Source organism: Xylocopa sonorina, chromosome 4 (assembly GCF_050948175.1).
Source record: "Xylocopa sonorina isolate GNS202 chromosome 4, iyXylSono1_principal, whole genome shotgun sequence".
NCBI classification, from domain to species: Eukaryota; Metazoa; Arthropoda; class Insecta; order Hymenoptera; family Apidae; genus Xylocopa; species Xylocopa sonorina.
Window position 1 is genome coordinate 6,442,022 of NC_135196.1, and position 26,400 is coordinate 6,468,421.

Sequence of the window (26,400 nt, forward strand, 5' to 3'; positions counted from 1 at the left end):
TAAGCTAAATATTTTCTAGATTAATCAATCCTTTTATTTGTAGATGTTCAATGAGAAAATTGACTAGCAATATTGAGTGTTTGTAAATGATAAAAATTGATTGTATGTACATTGAATGGATAGATAGGATATGGATAGATTGCAGAACCTATATTGATTAGATATTTCGCTCTGCTTGGCGGATACTGTAAGCCCAACAATTGTCCTTTATTTTGTTTTATTTTTGCATTTTTTAGTAAATACCATTCCATTCATAAATACTTAGTTTCTTTAATTATTTTCTAGTTACTGCATTTTTCTTTAATGAAAATATAATGACAATTATGCAAAGCCGGATGTCAAAATGTTTACTGGTATTATGACTGTGTTTTAATTGAAGTGGTTAATGACAATCAAGTTGGCTTCCACGGAGGTAAATTTCACTTCCGTGAGGGTACATTTCATATTAATGACTCTTGTGTGCATAAATCTTTTACGTTTACATCAATAACAATACAATAGTATGGCATAAAGTATAAACAGCTACATGATAATTACTGCTTTTCAGAGTAAAATTCATCATTTACAAGTATTGTAACTCGTGTGAAGATAAATCAGTACTTCCATTAATCCGAAGAAGTAAAAATGAAGGGAATAGGGAAACTAAAGGAGTCCAAGACAAAAAGGTTCCCTTAAAAATACAAAAGTTCCAGAGGCGACGAATGCTTAATTTACGGAGATAATTGTTGGACGAAAATTGCATGCATATGCAGCGTGAACAATGGGGAACAAATCCCCCTTCCTGCATACTAGCGGTTCCCCTACATATCCCGTACCCTGAAACCCTGATGTCGTATACCCCCACCTAGAAAGAATATTCGTTGGAAGTGAAACAGCAGCTGACGACCGTAACAATACGTTCTCCGCACGCGGAGAGCAAAATGTTCTACGCAGGGTTACAAGAGAAGACGGTGAACTTTGTTGTGTATATACACGCCACTGGCCGTTAGATTACGACGATGTAAAGCCATTGGGACGCGCAGAGGCTGCAGGTAAGGACTTATTTGCTTTGGCCAGATATCGATCTTGCTCGTCTAATATATCACCGAAGGGGGTGATCAGGCTTTTAATGTAGAAATTACGTGTTCATCGATTGTAAAATACATTGAAATTTTCTTCTTTCGACTTTCTCGTTGCTACCACGTTTGAGACCTATATTTACAATTGATAAATAAGTGAATAATTTGATAGTAATATGTAAGTTATTTAAGTATAACTTATATATTTTTTATGGTAATTAATATACATAGCAAGCAATATATCCATAATTTCATGAATGAAAAAGTACTGAAACGTTCGAGGTAAAGCTTATATTTATTTATATTTTGACTCGTTTGCATCTGATGCTATACAAATAATATACAGAAGTCTGTCACTTCAGTGACAATACAAGCAGAATGAATATAACACAGAAAAAAAACGGTAGAGAGACTTGTGAAAAGAAAGGAAGAAGTGAACCAGGCAAAAATTGAAAAGGATAATACGTAAAGTGAAGTAGAAGGGCGAGAGAAATAGGAAAACAAACTGGAAGAAGTAAAGAAGAATACAGGTACAGGAAAGAAAAGGAGAGGAGAAAGAAAGGAAATGAAGTATTTTAACGATAAGAAGAAAAGAAAGAAGGTGAAAAAAGGAGACGCAGAAAAGTAATGAAGAAGGAAGACGCAAGAAGAGAGCACTCTCGAGAGAGGTTCTGTTACCTGGTCCGCTCTCCTCTCCCTCTGTGATGGCAGGTCAGTGTTGCTGTACTCGTGGATGGGGACGGACGCATTGACCGGTTATATGTTAGTATTTTCACGCAAGAAAGTCGGTCTCTCGTCTCTGCGTCGTTGTCGTCGGAATCGTATATAGTCAGTGAAAACATTTACGCGTGGAAATGTGACGTGGACCAACAGTTTCGTCGCAAAGTAAGATACTTCAATTATTTTGATTGGGTATGTATATTACCGTTTAACTTTTAATTGCAATCCACCAGTAGTCACATAGAACGCGAAATTATGTCATTCGTGAAAGTACAATAGATATCTCATATAAGTTATGAAGGTCAACGCAATATCCGCGAAAAAGTAAAACGTTCGGTTAATGGGTTAAACGCCGCTCCTGTTCGCATGGTGAACAGCGTCGCGTGTGTCACGCGTGTTGAATCGTTGGTATCATGTATAGTTGTTTATACCAAATAATCTACATGTATGTAGGTATGTATATATGATCGACGTGCCATGAAACGTGGATAGAACGAACCGTTTTCCAGTGCACGTGCTGTTACCGTATGAATTTTGTCTATGTAATGAATTGCCATGTTTCGCTATACTCCAAGATTGATATGCTAGCCGCTTGTGTGATTTATGAAACTGGTGTAACGGAAGTTTACTTCGATCGTAGACGTAATATTTTCTTGGATGTGCTGTATTATAAATGCCTATGCACAGCAATTATTTAGAAATTATTATATTACTATTTTACTGAATATTTGATGCTTAGGTCATTTCTCGTAAATTAAATAAGAGACTAAAGATTTCGGTGAAATTGAAGTTTTTATTTTTCAGAAAAGACACACCTTTTCAAGCATGTTTTGTTGTTAAATTAACGCAACTGCTGTTTCGCTTCATTCAAAAGTTAAAATAAGAGAACAAACAAATAGCCCGCGGATAATTTTAGAAATGAAGGCTGGTAACATTCGTCGTGGAAAGTAAACCGGTGCATATTTCCTACGACTTACACGTACGTTTGTATAAATATGTAAATAAGTTCAGAATAGGAAGCTAGTCAGGGCGTCGATTCCTTCGGTAAAACAAGAACAGGTTTGAAAAAGAACTTCACTAACTCTGTAAAAGGTGCCTTTAAGTCATTTGCACGTGTATAGAAACAAATTAAAAAAAAAGAATACTTCTCTCGTAGATGGGGAATTTTTCACAAAATCCATAAAATGTACAAATTTTATTTAACATATTATTCGATTCAGACCGATTATAATTAATGTGTATTTCTTTAAAATATACATTCTTTTTGTTCTCTATCTTGCATACAAAAATTGTTATTTATACTTATAAATTATTTACTTATTTCATTATTCATTAATATACATTAAATTTGTTTCATCGACGGTTTTCAGGAAGTCATACGATTTTTAAGAATGATGACCTTACATATCAATTTCATTTCATTTCTTACACGACGTCATATGTAGTTACTCTTCTATATCTGCAATAGTTTTCACAAAATGACGAAAGAAATAGATACAGTAATCTCCAATTTATTGATGTACTGATTAGAAGCTTACTATAAGCTCTATCGGTAATGCTATACTTCAAATAACTACTACACTTAATTTCGTTATGCTGTTTGTATTAATTGCAAGTTTATAAAATCTGTCGATTCAATCCATACTTGTTTCACATAGACTGTCACTTTTTTATAAAAGTCGAGTATCTATTAAGCATAAAGTTTTTTATACGTACTATAACAATTCTTATGACTTTTTAAGTTTTTTTATTTAAACGCGAAATGTAATTAAATTGGAACTTATAGTAAGGTGAAATTACTCGAAAATTAATTAAAAATTGTATTCTTTAAGATTCTTGCTGTTTCGAAGTAATCCGTTTCCAAACTGTTGGTGATTCGCAGTGAAAAGGCTCTCGGAAGCGTTGATTGCCGCGCTTAATCAACCCGGGGGCGACACGCAATTAGTGATCCGTCCCTGTAACGCTTTTTCCCTGAGAAATTCTCTGAAATTCTCGAGGTGGACGGTGCACCTTGCGCTATAAAGTTGGACTCGTCGGATCGCGGCATGTTATGTGTACGGGTTGTGGCAATGTAATACGGCATAGTGAGGTATGGCGCGTAAGACAGATGTTGGCCAGTGAAACAAATAAAAGAGAAAGAAAGGGGAAAAGGGAGATCGACGGCAAGAGCACTGGTAGCCCGAAACCAATGTCACAATCGGACGAGCACTATATTACTGTCATTAACCATTTCGTGATATCTCTGCAAAAGGTCCTGATGGTTTAGCCCTCTTAATTTTTAGCCAATTATGTGCTCGCCGACGTGCGAGCTTTTTTCTTCCTTAGAAAAATTAATAAACCTTCGGCTCATTCGTTTCTTCGATTTATTGGAGGCCATCTGTAAGACATTCACGTGGACATATGAATATAACATGATATATTTTCGGTACAATTACTGTTTTACCTTGGCGATGTTGTAACATAGTGCACCGGCTGTAACATGTCATTTCGTGAAGCAACAACGAATAAATAACAATGTTCGTTGTAACACGAGAATAACGTTAGGTTTATAATAGTGATTTATGTAATGCACGTATGTGCATACATATCTGCAATAAAAGTAGATTCTATGCAAGTATCATATCTTCCGGGACTAAACAACAGAAAAATAATTGGTATTAAAAAGGTAAAATAAAATTGATGTAACATTTTTTAAACACACAAGAATGTGAAGGGTATCTCATGTTTTCAAGCATGAGAAAGTATAATAGAATATTAAAGGAGAAAGTAATCCTCCTTTATGTTGCAATTACTTCCGACTTTGACTCAATTTATACTAATTGTATTCGGAAAGAAAAGGAAGATAAATGGAAAGATTAAAAAAGTTTATTATATACAATACGCTTGATCAGATTCCATATAAAAACGAATAAAATTGTCTTTATACAAAAACGGAGATCTACGAGACTCATAAATAAGCAATTAATCGTTGCTCAAAATTATTGCTGTTAATTATGTCTTGTTTACAACTAGGTATAACATGAATAATATAACTAATACCAATAATCGAGATCACATTGAATAATTCTGAATATTTTAATAACGTTAACCACACGTAATAAAACGGAACAATTAATTACTGATTCAATTGAAAATATCTAAACTTATATGGCGTATAACAATATTGATGACGACTGGCAGCACTATTAACCAGAAATATCAAAGTTAATGCCTTACAAGTTATCTGCAGATCAAAAAAGTTCGACCCATAGAAGGTTAAAATGAGTTCAATGATATATGACATTACATGTCCTTGATACGACTGAATAAACGAAAACTTCAAATTTCATTAAGGCCGTACCAGTTATCAGTTTACCTGAGCACAATATACAGGTCGCCAAACACGAAGAGAACGCTAAATTATATAGGTTTTTTATTACTTGTTCAAAGTGTTGGCCACTATATGGCATTAGTACGTTTACACACGCGATAGGCAAAAGATTGAATGATATCTTTTACTACGGCTCTGATTTATACTTGGTACAACCTTCTTTGATAATTCAAGGCGTTGTAGAAGTTTCATTATAAAGGATAGATATTAATGTTTCTTATAAGAGATAGTTTAGCGATGATCAACATTTTGTGGTAACATTTTGATTCAGGAGATTTCAGAAAACAATGCAAGAATTATAAATTACTGATATTCGTTTCTTTAAGTATTGACAAACAACAGAGATTGGTAGCATTTAAGAAGCGAATTGATTGAAATTGAAAGTTGATTTGAATATCGACCATTTAATTTGTTGCCTTTTAAACATTATCATGGTCCTTTTCATTACTAGTAGAACACCTTGTATAGCGATGGTCGTGATATGGTTAGCGCAAGCGCGAATGTAGCTACTAGTTTCTGAGAAAAACAGATGGTTGGTGGTATCCGCGGTACCAACAATTTGTTCGCACTCATGTCAGTTGGAGCCCGTGTACCGATAGAAAAGCATCCGTTAATGCTCCTGCCGGCAATGGGACATCCGGAAACGAATTCCCGTGGTGGTTCAACGTGTTCGATCAATCGTTTCAGTGTCACGATAAGTAGGAAATGGGCTTCGATTTGAAATTACAATATTTATTAATTTTGCAAGAAGCTATCTGGTTCGTGATCCTCTAATTATTTGCGTGTATTCAGTCGTATGAGCATTCGATGTATTCAATGATCGCTTCCACAGTGTGTCTGTCTCTAAATGTTTACGTTTGCTAGCGAAGAGAAGTCGAGATTTACATTTAAATATAGCTTCCGCATCGGTAATAAAAGGTATTTGTTTTTCAAGGATTCGGAATAATCAGTACGGGAATAAACGCTCTGAAATTGTTCCTCGGATCAGCTAGGAAGAATTGAACTTTTTTTCGAATTCTCAATGCCCGCAGTTCTGATAAAGACCGTTAAAAGCCGAGGATCACCGGAAGATTCGCGGGCTGAGTGAAGTTTTTTACGCGGCGGTTCATCGATCATTTTATCGTGACAAAAGTGATCGGTGGTGAGAAGCAAGAAATTCCTCGAAAGAAAAGTATGCAGCTACTTTCCAGCTTTATGGCTAGACACCTAAAGCGAGGCGCATCCTTGAAAAAAGGTATGGCACCGCGGTCGAGGCACCAGGCGAACACTCATTTGGAACAATGCCATCGTAATTACTACTTTAGAAATACTTCGGCTCGGGCCGTCGACTCTTTGCTTTTACCAGAGACACAGGGGCAATTGATAATGATTCTCCCACGATCGGAAGATTTACCACTGCTCGAGAGTAGTTTTTGTCGTTCCCGTCACGTCAAAAGACTTTCCTTTCGTCAGGCTTGATTAACAATGCTCTTTTCTTTCCCTCTTTGATTTATCACTTTGATAATTACCTCTTCGTGGTATCCGCTGCGAGCTTTCTTAAAGCGAATTTCTAGTTTTACAAATTTTTGCAATGAAGCAAGGCACATGAAATGCTTTTTTAGTAAATAATTGTTTTATTGAAAATGTATACATTGTTACGAAAGGAAGGTATGCCTATTTAGGGGAAACGTAAATGGAGATTCTAAGGAACATTTTTTAATATTCTGTATAGTTAAAAGACAGCTATGGCCAAGGATTATCTTTTTATAGGTAATCTCAGAAAGAGTGTCTGAAAATAATTGAAGGTTGAAAGTAGTCTTTAGATATCTACATACTGATAGAAACGATTAGATTTTATAATAAAAAGGGTTTATGTTTGGAGGAAAGAGACTGAATGAGTGTTTAATTTTATGCAGCGAGTATCAGGTATAATATGCATCAAAGCAATTTTGCAGACTTCTCCTTCACGCTTATTATAAAATTAAATTATTCATTCAATTGTCATTTCAATGTGTGAATACCTAAGACCCATTTATAACTTTAAATTGCTATCTGATATCTCTGAGGTTTTTTCCTAGAAAAGTATTCTTAACCATAACTTTTTAACTGTATAGAGTATTAAAAAGTATGGAAAATACGGTGCAACAATAAAAGAATTTAACCTTGATCTTGAATAGGTCAAGGTGAATTTTGTATCGATGTTTTCTAATAAACACTCACCAATTCTAAAAGTGTAAAATCACGATATACTATTTACAATATTTATTCTTTCTACACTTTGTACTTACGGAATGGATATACAAATGCTAGATGTGAAAAGCATGATGGATATAAAATAAAAAAAATATAACTAAAATGTTAAGTAACTAAGTTGACTAAAAAGTTCAAAGTTCAAAACTACACTTGTCAGCCTCTTGTGCTGGTACCTGATACGTATGTAAAACATTTTCCTTAGGTTTTGTGTCAATAATGCTTTTGGAGCATTGGTCGTCAGACACGCTCCATAAAAATCGAAATTTTTGTAGTAATCGTTCATGCAAATGAATCTCAATTATTCGAATTACCAGTTATCAAGCGAAGTATTATACACTAAAAGGAAAACGTAAATGCTGAAAATAGGGCAAAATTGAAATGTAAAACAATATACTTATATGTATATCCAGGTCACTAGATATCTAGTTCGTGTATAATTAAGACAAACACAAAAAGAAAACACAAGCATCGTTAATTGGCGCCATCATCGAATCAGTTGAGGTACAAACTGTGCAATTTAGGCGAACACATATGGGGGTAAATTTAAATAAAAAGTTTACACAAGTAAAATACCATTTAATAACGTCTGAAATATTGTTACTATTGTTACTATTGAATACTTTACACTTGTTTACTCGAATTTAAATCACCTACAAATTAGATTATTGTGCGTTAATTTTTGTTGCTAATAATGCAGGAAAATATGATTAAGCTTGATATGCCTGTACTCATTTAATGCATTGTTAATCGTCACGTATAAGCAAGAATTTAGCTTTGACAGGATTTAATAATTAATTATTATAAATTATTTACTTACATGATTGAAGGTACGATGTCACACAGTTTCTTATTCGTGTAGTTACTTACGATTCTATTCCTTCCGTGTTTTTCACTATAGAAAAGATAGAAAGCGCATGATCTACCTTATTTGATCAATACGAACCAAAATATCTGACGAAGTCCAAAAGAACTGGTTATAATCACGCGATATTAGTATTGTACGCTCAGTACGGATGTTCCTACGATTCTTAACTGAAACATTGCTCAGCATAATCGAAGTATACGTGAGAAGTGAGATTTTTATAGATATAATTCAACATTAAAATTTTCACCGTTCCATGCGGTGTGTTCAATATACGGAGCAAAATGTTTAAAAATAATTTTACATAATTATAAAAAAACTGTGCACTCAACGGTAACTGATTTAATTTTTGTTTAATTTTCTTTATCGCAACGTATGTTTCCCCTATTTTGTTTTTTAGCTGATTCATTATTTTTAGGAAAAAGATTAATTCTTTATCGCACAAAAAGGAACATAGATTTATAGTCCTGCAACCTGAGGAGTAGACACTTGGAAAGGTTGTGGTATCAATTTCTGTGCAAAAGAGTGCCTGTAATGCCAAGGTCTCGTCCTCGATTGTCCCTACTTGCGCTTCTAAGTATGTTAGACGATACAATTCTACTGGCATTTCAATCGTGAAATTAAATCTCTTTACATTAATTATTAGAAATTATCATGTCGGTTGTTTTAGCTTCTTCTGCCCAAGGCAGTGTTGAAAATATTTTGGATACATTTTCGAAAAGCACATACATACAATGACCGTGATTTTAACATATATTATTCACCCACCTGAATAACCTTCAAAAGGTTTAAATCAAGAATTGAGTAATGAGCAGGTTTTTAAGTTAAGATGGTATGACCAGCATTTAAACTTCCTCAAGGTTTCGCAGGTGACCTTGGTAACATATGAAGCCTAGGTTAATGAGTGTAGATACTTTTCAGAAATCAGCCAATATTTTTTACACATATTTACTTATTACTTTTATCTGAGAAATTGATTATTAAATCGATTCTATCATTAAAGAAGCAACATATATAATAAGAATTATTAAAGAAGCACATAAATAACAAGAATAAAATATCAAACGCACGGAATAAACATTTCATTTATCGAAATCTGTTTTGATTCCATCCCGCGTTCAATATCCACGCGACGTTTACCGAGGGACGAGCATAAATTGAGGTAGACGACTTAACAAATGGATCAAGTAAACGCGACATTCCTCGGGGACCGTCCTGGATTCATCGCGTATGTACATTGCGGTATCGTTAATTGCGTTCAAACCTTGTTCGTCCTTGCACCCCTAGTTGCACTGTAATTGATATGCACATCAGTTAGGAGGACATTATGCGCAAAAGGAAGCCAAGATTGTGCGATACTACGGTTGTTAGTACGTGTGAAAAAGAGGCGGGCTATTTCTAAGAAGAAGACATTCTTCTCGATTTTTCACGGTCTTCTTCATCAGTCGTATCCTTTTAGCATTTCAAATGATGTTCATAGAGTGTTGCTAAAAATTTGATAACAAGTAATTATAGATGTTTACAGGTTTTTGTAGTTTTTGAAATTTTAATTTTTGTATTAACATCGTTTTTGCTCTTCTTTTACAGGAAAGCGAGAAATTACTGGAGGCGGAAACTGTGCAGGTCCGGGTACGATAGGGAATCCACCCAGAGTCGTTAACAATATAGCTGGTTACGGCATTGCGCTTGGGGATGCCAATATGTCCTCCGAGAATACTGCTCTTGATGAAGAGATCACTTTAGCTGTTACTCAAAAAACTCAGGTAAGAATGATTTTGCTACCTCTTTTATATACTTTTACTCATTCTTTTTGCGTTTCTTAAGAAATAAAACTAGGTCACAAAAATCAAAGCTAAAGGACTGTAATACCGAATACGTGATAAACAACAGTGAATCATTTACTTAAAAAGTTAAGTTTCTTTACATCAATAACATTCGTAAATTATCAAGTCAACTAACACGAAAAATTTGGCTTTGTTCGCTACTAAACCGCGTCCGCGTACAGTGTAACAAATTCTTGATAGTTTTATAAAAAGTACAGATACCGAAAGTGTCTTTCTACTTTCGAGCTGAAGTGTAAGAGTAACGAAGGAAAATATTGTCGTACGAAATTACCATTATGCTTACGCGATACACGTGTACTACGTACAATTGTAAACAGCTGTCGTATTTTAGTCTCCTTTTCACTTGATATAATATGCATCACGCGTGTATATGTAAGTACATGTGTAGTTTCAATGGTTCGTGTTCTTGTAACGATAGGAATTTTTTCGATGCAGTTTACGTGATTCGAATCGTCAACCTCATCAAACGTCCAGACACAGTAGTGTTTCCTGGGAAATGTTCCTTCGGGCTACTTTGGTACATGCAACGTAACGGCTGTTGAATCACCACTTTCTTGTGGTTTCGAAAATACAATGCAATATTTTCTCTGTTTTTTTATCCCATCAGTTCAACCACGTGCTATAGCAAGATCTTGAAATGACCCTGAATATTATAAGAAATAATAGCTTAATTGAGAGAAATGGTATAGTTAAAAATCGTTTCATTTTAATCAAGTCACACATCTCAAAGTTGGCACATTTTTCTTTCTACTGATGTTTGTATTTATAATCATAGACAATGTATTCTTACTGTCAATCTGTGGTATTGTACATGCAGTCAATTTGTAATCTCTTTTAGTCTGTGTGTAACTAATATGAGTTTACAAATAATGATAAGAGACGAGCACCTTTTAAAATTAAATTTAACGATTCTCCGACCAGGTAGATAACAACACATACAGTCTCTCACAAGTCCTCACTTCTGCTTTCAGTTTCTGTAAAAAAATACTGACCTGTCTCTACCATCCCTTACGTCTAAAGCGCGGGTCTGCTAGGTAGCTTGACTGACGAGTTCACCAGCAGGTCCAAGACGTTCTTCCTTCCATTTCCTCTTCTCTCCCTTCTCTCCTCTCTTAAGTACACATTACAGCAGACCCCTTATAAAATAACGATAACAAAAAGCAGATAATAATGGTGCTTATGTTTACAAATTCAAATATAAACAAAAGTAGATTTCTACCAATAGAAAATGTGCAATTAATACCACGTCTGTTGAAACACCTTGCGTATTAGATTATTCAGCGAAAGTTAATACATTATACTTAATATTTTTACGAATATATCTACAACAAAATCTAAACGGATACTATATATTCTTATTATACCCCACCGACCATTTACCGTGCAGATGTAATACTTTTCGCGATGAAAAGTATGATATCTTTTGTAACACGAAAGGCAATATATAATGTAATATATATAGGATAGGAAAGTATAGTTAGATAAATGAAAACAATAATATATATTTTTTTAGAAATTAGAATTCATTTTTGACAGTAAATTAATTTGGTCATTTTAACCAGCCCAATTCTATTGTGGCTGTTATGTGCTTTCATGTATGAATAATTAATGTCAGTTAAATCGCAATGACCACAGCTTCGTCCTTACATTTTGCATCAGTACAAGAGCGTAAACAGTATGTATCGAGTTAAAGAGGTTCACAATCGACGAGTATAATATACGATATCGTAGTCTGCAGTTTATGGATGCAAAGAAGAAATTATTGTGTACGTGGGAAATACACGGAGTAATGCTTTCCGGCGTGGAACTCGTGAGACTTCACCAAAGATTTTTATCGTTGCATTCCTTACCGTGTCGACGCTAAAGGGAGAAGAATAGGTTTCCCTATTAAGGCGTGAATTCTTTGAAGAAAAAGTATCCGCTGCTATTACAGAAAGTCTTCATTCTTTACACAGTGTAATTTATAGAAAAAGAAAACTTCTCTAAGTGACGACGTTAGATGTTACATCCACATTTGGTGCGGGAGATTAATAGCATAAAAACGAGCTACGTTAAATTGCGTTGAAACTTCATTCATAAGTAACTTAAAATTCTTTGCTGTTACTTTACTTTTGTTATTTAAATATATACCTATGCTATAACAATATACAAATTGAAAAGCACATCTGCCACTGTAATTAAAGTTTAAGACATGTAAAAGTATTCTCTTGCGTAGGTGTAAAATTTACAACGAAATTTTTACTTATATTTTATAAAAGCATTACTGTTACTCTTCATTCAGGATACTGTTGGTTCAAAATTGATTAAAAAATCGATGCTTGCACTTCAATAGTATACACTTTGTAGCCATGAAAGCAATCCGATTTTATTTTATACTTCAAATTCATCCTTTTGTAAATCATTCAATAGAGGATAGATATTCTTATATACAATAAATTGAAGTACATTGTTAGAATTCATGAAATACAAAATTTTGTGAAGATACAAATCCGATATCGATTCGCACCAACATTGTACCATAAATACTGCGCTGTTTTTTCCGCTTCAGTAACACTTTGCAGTTTTAAATCCCCTTCTAAAACATCCTTCAAACCATCAAAAATAACCACCCTCATATTCTTTAATAGACCACAATTCACGAACTCTTATAATTAGTTATTTATCATTTGCATGACGTGAATCAGTTTGAAACATGGCTTAATTCTTGTCCAAAATGATTAGAGATGGTGGACACGGATGTGAGGAACATAGGGGAATACGAGAAAATAAGTACACGTTGAAAAACGATGTAACACGTTTGCTAAGTCTGGTACGCTTTCAAAAATTCCAGAATATTGCTCTGCTATTTGTTTACGCTACGCGGTCTCATTGCCGCGGTAAGAACATTGTTATAACACCGTACAAATTATATATTAGGTTGGTGGTTATATGAATTCAAGTTCTGTTTTAACAAAAACAATAAAATTTTTGTATATACTTTCTACGTAATTGTAAGAGCAGACCTTCATTTGTCAGATTCGGCTTCCACATGAGCAAACAAGTTCATCTTACCTCACAGATTTACGATTCGCTTCACGACATGAAACAGCGTGATTTTCGCGTACTTTTCTTGTACGAGTGGAAAAGTGGTAAAGACATAGCAACTGCTGCTCGAAACATTAATGATGCATTTGACCATGAGGCAGTCAATGAGCACACAGTTCGTCGATGGTATCAAAAATTAGAAACCAGGGATAAAAGCCTTGAAAATGACCCTCATGGATGGCCAAAGCAGAGCATTATTCAGGAAAAACTTGAATTCAAATGATAAAAAAAAAAGTTGGGTGTGTAGAATCTAATGATTGTTATTACCTTTTGTTACACCGTGAATGGTGAAAATAATTGTGTGTCTCAAGGATCCGTTTCGAAGTCGATCCCTTACCATTGAACAACTTTCTAATTAATGAAATGTTACGTTCTTGGCAGGACAGGTAGTATTACTGTTGCGTAAACGTACAATATGAGACAAGGAACAATAATGTGATTTTTTATGCTCTTGAAATCTGTAGTTTATCGTGTGAAATCGAAGAAAATAAATAGATTCCAGACGAAACCATTTTACGACATTCTAATTTATTAAATCATGTTAACACACTTAATTGGATAACTGTGTTTGCCTTTTGATTTTTAAACATTTCTTTATATACTCATCACAATCAGAACAATCTCACATAGACATATTTCGTATTGTTATAACTTTTTTTTTCATAAAAACAGGTTTCACAATGAAACTTTCTCCACTTCAGTATAATTCGTACCATTACATTGGTTTAATTGAGACTTACTGCCGCCTGTATGTACGATATTATACTTATTATGTTTCTATTGTTAACGGTGTATACAAACATGATAAAACTCGAAGTCATTTTTTTCTGTCATGAATACTTTATATCCTTATACATATCTTCATATGTAATACTCGTCACGTATTACTACTAATTAGTAAGAAGGATAAAAAAGGGATACAAAGAATAACGTTTAAATGATTTTAATATTAGATAATACTAATTATTTATAATTATTTTACGCTGTAAATAAATATATTAGTATATTCTTCAATTTGCTTCTCACACGAATGAAATACTTGAAGGTAATTTTGTCAATTATTCGTAGAAATGAAGAACTTGTAAAATTCTTTTTCAATTGCTTCTATTTATGGAAACTAATCTGATCATTCTAAAATTCATGACGTTTTCTATGACGCTACAAAAACCACTTAAATATACGTGCACGCAATGTTGCGTGAGTATACACGAATCGTGTCCTATATCCTAGCAAGGGAAGGAATAATGATTTCTGTTATCCACGACTTTCGCTTTATTATGTATACCATTTTTTACTATACTGGCTTAATAGGTTTTCTTAATAGATTTTGTAAAACGCAAACCCTTAAGTATCTCAATTTAAAAGCAAAGTGACCAACATAGATTATTTTTTTACAGAGGGATGCAGAAGCCATACGTGGAACACTGTACTTTGGCGTGGCTCTTACAGTTGCATGGATAATCGGCACAGCAGACTTATCAGCGGCATGGTTAGTGCTGTTGTTAGCGCTATCAGTTACGATAATTAAAGCAAGAATATCCCGTGTTCTCGAAACGACGCATCAACGTGAATTAGCCAGATTACGTCGAAAAAGGGCTCTATACAAGGATGAAACTGCCGAATGGCTCAGTTTACTTATCAACAAGTGGTAATTATCAATTTTAGATTAATATATTCAAAATGACTCATATTTGATTCCTTTTTTTCCTTTATTGATGCCGAGTAAGGCTCGACAAAGGAGTGCAAAGGATTAAGATTCAAATTATTCATGCACACTGTATAAATTAGTTAGAAAGTCATTTTATTACTCCTTTGTTACTTAAAATACTACTCATTTGTAATTACAATTTTTAAACTATGGTATCTACTTTTCTTAAATATTTTATACATACTAACTAAACGAAGACGCTTCTGCTTCTTAAATTTAGTTTCAATTTTCTTTGATGTCACATCAACAATTTTAGTCTAACTACAAATTTAAGCACAGATGAAAATTATAATTTATTGTTAGTCCTTCGAATGTTCCTTGTAGGTGAATGAACGTTGTTCAAGAATCAATACTATGTAGGTATTTATAAACATTCCACATTCCTCGGGTGTAACCGTTCCCTTTCACGTTTCACTGATATTTTACTGCATGTTTGTGGGGGTACTACTGTTGCTGATGTATTGTTGATAAGATCAAAAGAATTCAATTTTAAAACTAGTTTCTCTGAACACATTCATCAACAATGAACACTATTACATTGTCTGAATTTTGTTTAAATATTAGAGTAATATAATATAGTATGTAACTAAAAAAGGGAAAGCATATTTATTTTAACATTTATATACAAAAGTATCAGAAAGTATGTTTTCCAGTTCAAGCAAAATCCTTCTTCTGTTATAATTAAACTACTTTACTTATATTCAAAGTAGTAAACATAGACTACTGTCGCTTAATGGACATCGAAAGTGGAATCGCGATATCATGACTTAAAAAATGTATGAAATCTTATCTTTTCTAAGTCTTTATTTACTTGGCTCATTATGATGAATGAAATATGCAATAATATCACGGAATTTTCAGTGGAATCAGATTAGACACTTAATATGCATTTTATCCGCATATCAATCTGTACATTGTGCATGGTAACATCCTCTTTAATCCTTCGCTCTCCTTTGTCGAGATGCGACATCGACATCAATAAATGAAAAAGAGAAACAAGTATAAATTTCACAAATATAAATTGTAACAAAGTTTAAGAACTATATTCAATATAATTAGTAAACAAAATTGTTTAAAATAAGTAGTAGTAGAACCTGCCCTTTGAAGTAAATTTCAAATAAGACACTTTAAATACTAGGGAGTTGCTAAGAACAAAATTAAAAAATAATTTAGAATGCAAATGGTTAATGCTATTATAGTTCGAAACAGTTTTTTACGCTCCTACACCTTTCGTTCTCCAGTTCCCCTTGAAAAGGAAAAGACAAATGGATGGGTCATGCGAAGTGTACCTACATTAACACTTACTCTCTAAAATAAACTTTGCAGTCTATCATGCAAATGTGCAGTCTATCAACGTGAATGTCAGATATGTAACTGTATAAAACACGTCCTTTCAACTTGCCCTAACTATATCGAGTCTTGTTCTAAATTTCAAATGGGAAGTTGTGCACGAATTGGAAATTAGTTCCAAATAAATTTGGAAACTTTCAATGTAATGTTAATACCTGCATCAGAAATAATAATTATTTCACATCGTTGCATTCTTGAGACGTGTTGCAGTTGCTAGCCGTATATCGCTCTTGAGTGAGACCCTCTTCAACGTTTTTTATTTGTCAGAGTCTTGGAAACGTTAAAACAACGCGCGAGAGGTCGTCCAGAAAGAATACTACTTATTTGGATACTTGATAGACCCGTTCATGCGTTTGTGACCATTTACCACGTTTAAAACTAACGGAAGCAGTAAAAAATCGAGAATTCTTTCGCACACTTAGTACAAAATGAGACACACAGTACAAAATACGTAATATAATATATAATATCTACTTTTTCATTCAAACAAACACATTACTTCAACATACAAGATCCTTATATTACTAACTTGGAACTTAACCGAAGTACTTACATCTAGAGTAATGTTTATAAAAAATTATAAGAAATACGAAAAAACTGGATGCAAGTATTCTATTAGATTTTTTTAACTGAAAAAATGGATCAGAGCTACTAATTATGCACGTGGAAAATGAAGTGACAAAAGGAATCACACTCGACGGACGAGAGCAAAGGATTAATTGTATGTCATTATGTCGAAGTTGAATTGATAATTGGAAATATTTCTGCCATTATATGAAAAATTCTTATCATTATATCCTTATCAAAATGGAATTTACGAGAAAATGCAAATCTCGATTCTGCACCCGATGTAAAGTTGATTTATATTTCTTTACACACGTTCCTCCTGATGACCAAATTGAAAATATAAAACAAATCTAACGCAAATCTAATGCAAATCTAACTCAAACTAACTCGAATCTATCCTAAGCATTAGGAATACATTCTATAGTGCCAAAAATACTTTTGTATATACTCTGTACCCCTGAAACTAAGGCTGAACCGCGCTTATGTACATTGGTAAAATTACTACAAGAGCGTTGACCTTGAGAACGTACATATTTTAACCATTCATTTACTAGATTTCTTACAAGTTTTTAAAATTTGTGCTAACTTTTTTTAAAAAATAGTAAACGTAATATTTTTCATTTGAATGAAAAACTTCGAAAAGTGATTCTTTTTTATTTACAAGAACTTGATTTCTTTAAATTCATCTTTGCAAATGTATGTTACATTGAATGTAGAACTTCTTTTAGAACGAACGATGAACTGTTAGTTAAAGATTTTAGCATAAATACTGCTTTCCGTTCTCGAATCTTAATCTTAATGTTCTGTTATGCAGGTGGAGATTTAGTGCCGCCAGTATATTTACTTTATCAAAGGAAAGGTTGGAACCGCTTCTAAATGAAGCTAAACCAGGAATACTCGGTAAGTTTTGACGAATATTAAACATACGAATTTTTCGTTACTTTTCAAAAAACACTTTTAATCAATATTCAGTAATATAATCTCCATATATCTATTTGTATTACTCTCAACAAAGACGTGACAACTTATGACACTGATTTATAGATTCCCTCCTATTGTCTTTGAACGTCCATAACATGGTGCATTGTTTAACTAAAAATCAATAACATGGACACCATATTTAACACATTGCTATCCTAACACTGCCCTACATGTACTTGACGGACATTTTTATCTATTTCTGTGACTTCAATACCTCTTTGGAACTCCTAACGCTCACACTGACTTCCAAGCCTTCTTTTGTTATAATATATAATAATAATATTTTATACTTTTATATTTTAATACTACCTCTTTGTAATCTAAAAGTTTCTTCAAAAGCGTGCTAGCAAATCCAACCCTCTTAGGTAAGAAATATTATTTTAGGACCACTGGAACTGAAAGAACTTACCCTTGGCGACGAAACTCCTTGCATTACACGTATAAGAACTATAGATTACACGGACGACGATGATACTGACGGTGAAATGGGGCAAACGAAATTGTCAATCGAAGCCGATATACGTCTCGATTGTGAACAATTTCGTATGCTCATCGCGACAAAGATATTTGGAGCAGGGTTAGTATGTATCAACGTTAGCACTCCTGGTAAAATTTTATTCATTACTTTATGTTTAAACTAGATAATGAGACACGTGAAAGGAAGGAAAGGAAAAATTAAGTAACAAAAATGTATATAATTAGATTGACCCAAATATGTTAATTTAATTAAATATAATTACTGCTTACTGTATGTTAATCTAATTAAATTAGATTCGACAGTTAAATCTCTTTCAGAAAGCTTTTATGGCAAATAAGTGAAATTTAATGAGTGAGGAGTTATGATTTTTTATATACATTTTAATAGGAGTAGAAATTTATGTAAATTACTTATTCTGGAAAAAGTTTTTCGACAATGAAAAAGTATGAAAGTAAATGTACTTTACTTTAAAATAAAATTTTTAAAAAGAATATTCCATACTTTGTATGAAAAAAAATTAAAATCATAAACTCTAAAATTATTGTAAAACATATAAATATATTTTAGAGAAATATAACGTAAATATAAATATATTACATTATATTATAATTTATCATAATTCTATATTTAAAAAAAAAATCATCTATCTAAAATCAATATTTGATTTCGAATTAAAGAGGCGTGGATGTCGATCTGGCTGTGGAAAAGCTGTCTCTCTCCGGTACCGTTCTTGCCACCCTGACCCTTAACTCCACGGCACCATTTCCTCATGCAACCTCTTTAAGCGTGAGTTTCTTGGAGAAACCGGACGTTTGGTTCAGCGTGAGAATTCTACGAACTGTACAAATGATGGAAATGCCTTTAATTAAGACCTGGATTCATGAGGTGGTCACGGATGCTCTGGCTAGCTGGATCGTTGATCCAGGTCACTTGGAGATCAATCTGAAAGCGAAAGAACGGCCTGGCCCGACACTCGATTTGCTGGCAAACTCCATACCTCAAGGAGTGCTTACTGTAGTTTTGTCACAAAATGGATGTCCAAGTAAATGGAAAATCATCTTTCTCTCTCTCTCTCTCTCTCTCTCTCTCTCTATCTATCTATCTATCTCTCTCTCTCTATCTATCTATCTATCTATCTATCTATCTATCTCTCTTTCTCTCTGGTTTGCGGCTATTTAGCAGGAAACTGCAGTCAACTACTTCTGAAAATACTGCATTACTGTTTGCAATACTGCAAACTTTGATAATATAATCTGTAATTAGTTAATATTTCTTAATTCGTAGTTCCCAATGGAGATGAAGTTAAGTGGTTGGTGGTAAGAATAGGAGATGAGAGACGAGTCACAGCTCCTTTAAATTCCACGTGGAACGAGGACGTCTCGTTCTTAGTGGGTGCCTTGGATAATGAGAAACTCTCTGTTAAATTAAAAGCAAAACGATTTGTCAGTACTATTACTTTAGCGCAATTCGAATTTGCGCTGGGAGTTTATAATTGGGATAACTCGCAAGTGTAAGTTGACAGAGTTCGAAAAAATACCGATTTGATGAAAAGAAGAAGAATATAAATTAACAGAAACATATGTTTTGTTATGCCTTTGTACAAAAGAATCGAAACCGTGCTGCAACAAAAGAAACCGACCCGGAATAGCGCCAACATTCCGAACATTAATGCTCGATTAGAATACACAACTCTGCCGAAACTGGATCCAGATTTACCACAACCAGAAATACCGGAAGAAAATTCACACTTATCAGGTAAAACTTGCTTACACCCCTACTTGTAACTCTAGTCATTAGTTTCATTACCCTAATCTGAAGTGACCAGATGTAACTACAAACGGCAAAAGATAATCCATTGTGGGACACTTCGTGGGACGTTCTCGATATGGAACAAGAAACCCAAATGTGGGACGTCTAGTCACTTTAGCTGTAATCTAAAATATTGTTATTCTAATATTTTGTGCTATACCATACGTGCAGAGATTAAGTTACAAATTGTGCCTGTCAAATATTACATTTATTCTTTATAAAATGTAGTTACCATGATCGGTGTTATGCTATCTGATATTTTCAGTGATACGAAAATATTCCAATCGAGCACAGAAATCAGGTAAATTACAAAGAAATATTGTAGTATTGGTATTGAATGCGCCTTTTCAGCATCTTTTAAGCATGAATCATTCATCTTCGTGTTATGATATATTATTAAACTGTGATATAGTATTGTGTGATGATGTCTGATGTATCATGGAATAATTTATTTAAAAAGAAATTATTTTCAGGTGTACTTGTAGTTTATATTCATTCCGCGGAGAACCTTAATAGCGACAGTTCTCAATGTAATCCTTACTGCATGTTGTTCAATAATCGTAAAAAGGTACGTTCTCCTATACAACAGAAGATAGTTTCAGTTTTGAATTTTCTATTCTATATTTTCTATTGATAAAAATTTAATTCAATATTAAGGTAAAAACGACACATTACGTTCGAAACACCACATCGCCACGTTGGGAATCAAGAGCACAATTTCTTGTTCAAGATTATACTCAAGTATCCCTAAGTTTTGTCGTACATTCATGGAACATTTCGAAATCCTCTGATAGTGACATGCTTGGACTTGCTATATTGTCTTTATCTCAAGTAAGATTGCAATAATTATTGCAAAAGAAGTAACAGTGATTCTTTATATAAACAAATTAACTAAAGATTAAAAATCGAATTCTTTTACACAAATTCTTGTATACACATTACTAATCTTTTTACAGGAAAGTTCATGGATAATTAGGAAGGAATTGATTCTAAGTGGTTCGAACAATACATCAACAATGACAGTGTCTGTACTGTTCTATCCCGTCAAAAGTGTGCAGGTAGAAATAGTGAACACGTTATCAGAAACTGAATGCCCACTTCTGGATTTCTGGACAAATATAAAACAATTTCTTAAATTAATGTAGCTTACAGAAAAATTTTTTACAATTTTAAAAGTTAAATGTTAATATTGTTTATATTAACGTGTTAAATTGGACAAGAAGAGCAAAGGTTTCAAAAGAATCATACAATGCAAACAAACAATTTTAGAGATAAAAATTGGCAATATTACAAAAACAATTAATTATCCTTGCTCACTAATTATGTTTCACATATTTGTTCTAACATTTATTCCTTATTCGCAGAACCCTACTGCTTTCATTTATATTGTTACGAATCTAACGTTCCTCGGTTATTTTAACAATAAATTACTAACTACTGCGGACGAAACAGCTACCTTTTGCATATTGTTTATATTATTTACACGAGTCAAAACCGTCACGTCCTGCTACCCAAGAAACAAGATCCATTCGAGAAAGTCAGCACCTAAATTCTGTGCTACAATCTAGTCATCCTAGAATCCTAGAATCTACGGCTTCTTCCGCAGCCTCGCGCTTCTAAGAGACTCTTCTAGGAGCCTAGGAAAACTTCTTAAAGAAATACTTCTTTTTCGGTAGATGCTCTTGTTCGTATCCCATTTTTGACACCAACGTTGCGAATCTGAAGTTCCTTTGTTATTTTAAATATAAATTACTAACCATTGATTATAACACTTTAATGAACTATTAACATACAAATATTGTAGCAACTGGTAAGACGTCTGCTCCTTAACAGTTCTCACTATCAACTGACTGCTTATCGTTATCGATTATCTGGTCTACCACAACCAATAATTGTTTCTTTGCCAATACTAATTAGTCATGGTACTACACATACTCAGTGCTCATAACAATATCATTTAGAAATATCAGTTTACTTTGCAACGTTCCGTTTATATTCTGGTATTAAATACTTACAATTTAATTATTTGGGGGGAAAAAGGTTTACTTGATTTATATCTATACAATTCTCTTTCGCCTCCTCAAATATTGCTTTCCTTTTAATTGTCGCTCGTATAGAGATATACATGCTAGTACATAACACATCTACCACATAGCTGGATACTATCGAACATAATGATCAAATTCTTACCAAACTTGAGATTTTCTTTTGAAAATTATTTGTTTGCAATATATAACTCTTTTAAAACTTTTTATTTTTTATTGAAAAGAACATGTTGATAAAAAATATAACATTAATTTTCGACTTTATACACCAACTTGCAGCAAGTTCTTTTTTTTATAAATAACCACTAACAGAGCTGTAGATTAATCTTCTAAAATCATAATTATTAATTCTATTAAACCATGTTATGTACAGCAAGTGATCACCAGCCGAAGAAGTAGTATGAGCTTTCCAGTGTCAGATGATGAATCAAAATCTAAAAGAAATAGTCTACCGTGGATGCAACAAGCAGTTAGTACAATCGATACAAAGAATTATTTAATACCATCGTAATTGTATTTTATTTCTATCTTCCACACATTACGTATTTTTTTCAGAAACTCTTATTAACTCACAAGGATGTAGATCCTGCCTCGTCAGATGTATCCAGTCTACTCTCCACTGGAAGTGGGTTAATGGAAGTGACGTTAATACGCGCCAAAGATCTGGTTGCAAAAGATTTGAATGGTTTTAGTGACCCTTTTTGTGAACTGAAATTAAATAACGAGACAAAATACAAGAGTAGCATAAAGAAGAAAACCCTAAATCCTTGCTGGGATGAAAGTTCCATTATGGGTTTGCCCAGAAACGGAGAAAGTTTGGATGTAGTAAGATATTTCTTTAATATCTTTTTTAAAAATTGACAGTCTGAAATCTTGCTATTAATAATGTTTCAATACAATTTACATATCAAAAAAGAAAAAAGGAAGAAAAGAAAAAATCAGACACCAAATCGTGAAAAATGTTGCACTTGATTTAATTACATTTTCTTAATAGAATTTTTGTACATAGGTATTATGGGATCATGATACTTTTGGTATGAAGGATTATCTTGGAAAAGTATCATTGACTCTTGATGACATTAGAAGATTATCAAATAATGATCAGTCCCATTGGTTCACGTTAAGGGGAACCAAAACGGGATCTGTTGAACTAAAGATTAAAATCTTGTCCGAAGAGTATGAGGTATGTCCTGAAAGATTTCCATCTCCGTTCAAACGGTGTAACACACTTTCCAGATTCCAAGTTTACGTTCACGATTGACCTGAACTTGTAATGTATAGATGCTTAAAAATATTAGAGATGGTATATCGTTAAAACATCTTTAAAATGTCTATGAAGCACGAGGTGTTTAGAAAGTGTGTATTTTTAGGCTACGCTATGTATTGATAGGGTACACACGATGTACCAATCGTCTGAAAAATATTTTGTGCGTTTAAAATAGATGCTTTTAAAACTGTTCACATAAAAATCTGCGTATTATCTAGGCAACTGCAGAATAATTTTAAGTTTCCTAATTTAATTATCTTTTTTTATTTTGCTTTAGTCTCAAAGTACCTATACAGCCAGCAATATCAGCGAAAGTTCTACTCAATTAAATATAGAAAGTTCCGAAATAACGTCAAACGTAATAAGAAGATCATCAACGGAAAAATCGAAAATGAGATTGCATTTAGATGTGGTACCACCACCACCACCTCCGCGTACGGTCACTTTGTTAAAACCAACTATTTCTAGCCAATCTGGTAAATTATATCTTAAAAATTCAACGTACATCAAATACTAATTAAATTAAAACTAAAAAAATAACTAAAAACTACGCATGAAGTTTTTACATCTGACAATTTCTTTTAAATTTTAACTGCTTGAAACAGACAAAACTAGCATTGGAAGTAAAGACTCTAACGAAACGAATGGAACTCAAAATTCGTGGATACCTAGAGTCATTACGGAATCTGTAACAGACACAATTGATGATACAACAAAGTTAACAGAACGACGATCTTCTCACAACAGTTTGACTCCAAGTCCAGAACAAAGTTTTGGGAAAAAATTGCCGCAATATAATAGCTTTCGAGTTATGAAACAAAAGGTGATCACATAATAAACAATAAACAGATATTTTAAATATTAAAAATAATATACTGTTAACTTTATACTGCTATAAAAAATAGAATATTATCACAAATGATTTTAGGTAAAAAGAGGACTAAAACTACGCAGATTTCGCTCAGAAGTCAATATAGAGGACAAAAACGAGTCAAAAGGCATAACATTGAGCTTGGAACCTAGAGGCGGAGGAGAAGCTGATGCTACAGAACTTTTACAGGGATCTAGTTTAGCCCATGCTATATCACAACCAGATATGCTTGGCAGAATAAGACAACCTAGTCCGCGTTTGAGATTAAGATCAAATGGTTCGTGAATTACATGACTAAAATTAAAGGGTCGGGGGAAGAGGAGGAGGCGGCTCACGGTGAGAATATTTTTATTACATTTCGCGATAATCCCATAGTACCATTTTCTAGTTCTCACTCAGCTAATCAAGTCTATTTATAGCAAAGTTTTAAAATACCAAATTTGACAGCAAAAGGTGTCAAAAGTACCAAATTAGACTCTCACTACACCATTCGACATCATATCAATACGAAACATTGTACACCAAGTTTCAACACTCTATCATGAAAATAATTACACGGAAAATTCGAATTATCGATTTCTGCTCTATTTTGCTTATTATAAATATGGAACCATAAGTTTTAAAAGTTTCTAAGCTATTTTAAAAAAACATGTTCACATAGCAATGTTCTTGAACTTTTTCGCATTTCTTTATAGAGTTCGCAACTATAAAATTGAAAAGCAATAATTTCTTCGTAAGAAACATAAAACATTATTTTTTACTTTCTGAAGGACAGCAAAAATTAGACCCTCTCATCGTCACCACCCTCTCCTCGACCCTATAATAGATAATTATATCTTTCTAGTACTGGTTACAATTCTAGTGATGGTTGAATATTTTATTACGTAATATTTATGCAATAAATTAATGAATTTATTAATCAACTATATTTATTCAATCAGAATTACAAGTTGCCAATGGCACTAAGGAAAAATATTCAGGAATAGAAGGTAAAGTTTTACAGGCTCAAGGTCTCCACGTTGCACATATCGCTCAATTGTATTGTCGAATTAAGTTTCAAATGTGAGTATACTTTTGAAAGTTTATAGATTAATATAAAAATAATATAAGGATTTTTATTTACAATTATTAGATGTACCAGTCCTGATAAAATTATATCTTCGTCGAATAGTGGTAAAACATTAGCGAAATCTCGGCTGTTACCAGCAATGCCTAATCCTCAGTTTAGCATAGACTTTCACATAGAAGGTGATAACGTTCCAAGGCAATCTTTATTAATATTCGAAATCAGAAGTGCTGGTAAAGAGTTATTAGCGAGCCGGCGCATTACTCTTCACGAATTATTAGGTACGTTTAAGTCCAATCTATTAATTATTCTGTTCATTTTCAACAAGTTTCTTACGATTTTTCACCTATACTCTCAATATAATACATTAGTATAGAACGTAAGCAGCAATTTCTACTATGTCAGTGAACTTTAAACTCATTAAACAGAAAATAAAAATCCTTAGAAATACATATGTACATTACAATATAGGATGCACCCTATAATAAGTCTACTAAAAAATATATAATGCGATCATTGAATGATCCTAAAAAGCAATAAAAGAAATATTGTTACACTTCAATCGTTTATATCAACAATCATTTTTAATTTGATAACTTAGATTGTATGCAGCCCTGTATACAGTAGTAATATTTCATACTGTATTTAGGTGTATCTGCAGTGACTGATGAAATTCATACATGGTTGGCCTTAAATAATGGAGCATCATTAGAAGTACAAATTGCTCATGGAAGAGAACTGAAAAATAAATCCACTAAAAAATTATTTCGATCCTGGTCGGTACATCGAATAGGAAAGATATAAGAATGCTTTAAAATTGTACATTTTAAAATTAATCGTACATATATTTGTTGAGAATTATAATTTAACAAACACCATATTGTACAAATTAAAAAATTTCCTTCGAAGAAGCATAATATAATAATAATCATATTTACGAATTCAGTTCACATTTTACATATTTTATTACGTGTACATATATATATTTATATAAATAAATTTTCTAATATTATTTTATAATGAAAATTTTAACATTCTTTTTCGTACCACAAAATGTGTGTATAAAATAATATTTCATTTTTCGTTAC

At 33.0% G+C, this 26,400-nt stretch overlaps 1 protein-coding gene and 1 long non-coding RNA gene across 7 annotated transcripts in view; both read left to right on the top strand.

The window, feature by feature from the left end:
• Positions 1 to 26,400, top strand: part of LOC143422601 (uncharacterized) — a 64,931-nt gene that overhangs the window by 20,421 nt on the left and 18,110 nt on the right. The gene's annotated exons all lie outside the window — the stretch shown is intronic.
• On the top strand, positions 816 to 26,300 carry LOC143422843 (uncharacterized). 6 transcript variants are annotated; one of them, XM_076893790.1, is made up of 22 exons: positions 6,180 to 6,382; positions 9,830 to 10,005; positions 14,568 to 14,818; positions 17,610 to 17,695; positions 18,161 to 18,353; positions 18,932 to 19,040; positions 19,125 to 19,296; positions 19,539 to 19,764; positions 19,861 to 20,009; positions 20,329 to 20,364; positions 20,537 to 20,631; positions 20,721 to 20,894; positions 21,020 to 21,121; positions 22,482 to 22,577; positions 22,664 to 22,933; positions 23,118 to 23,291; positions 23,653 to 23,851; positions 23,981 to 24,198; positions 24,304 to 24,523; positions 25,188 to 25,308; positions 25,379 to 25,593; positions 25,962 to 26,300. In XM_076893790.1, exons 1-22 carry the CDS (start codon positions 6,322 to 6,324, stop codon positions 26,114 to 26,116), a joined length of 3,498 nt encoding a protein of 1,165 aa, XP_076749905.1. In that variant the 5' UTR covers positions 6,180 to 6,321; the 3' UTR covers positions 26,117 to 26,300. The 6 variants fall into 6 exon arrangements, with proteins under 6 accessions (XP_076749908.1, XP_076749906.1, XP_076749905.1 ...); XM_076893793.1 differs by lacking the exon at positions 6,180 to 6,382 and adding an exon at positions 816 to 1,031 and having other exon boundaries at positions 18,932 to 19,296; XM_076893791.1 differs by lacking the exon at positions 6,180 to 6,382 and adding an exon at positions 1,689 to 1,970 and having other exon boundaries at positions 18,932 to 19,296.

Excerpts from the sequence above, each read along its gene's own strand:
- LOC143422843 (XM_076893788.1), top strand. The coding sequence starts at position 6,322 with ATGCAGCTACTTTCCAGCTTTATGGCTAGACACCTAAAGCGAGGCGCA. Across the intron at positions 19,297-19,538 it reads GTCACAAAATGGATGTCCAA|TTCCCAATGGAGATGAAGTT; the intron begins GTAAATGGAAAA and ends CTTAATTCGTAG. Across the intron at positions 23,852-23,980 it reads AACTATTTCTAGCCAATCTG|ACAAAACTAGCATTGGAAGT; the intron begins GTAAATTATATC and ends TGCTTGAAACAG.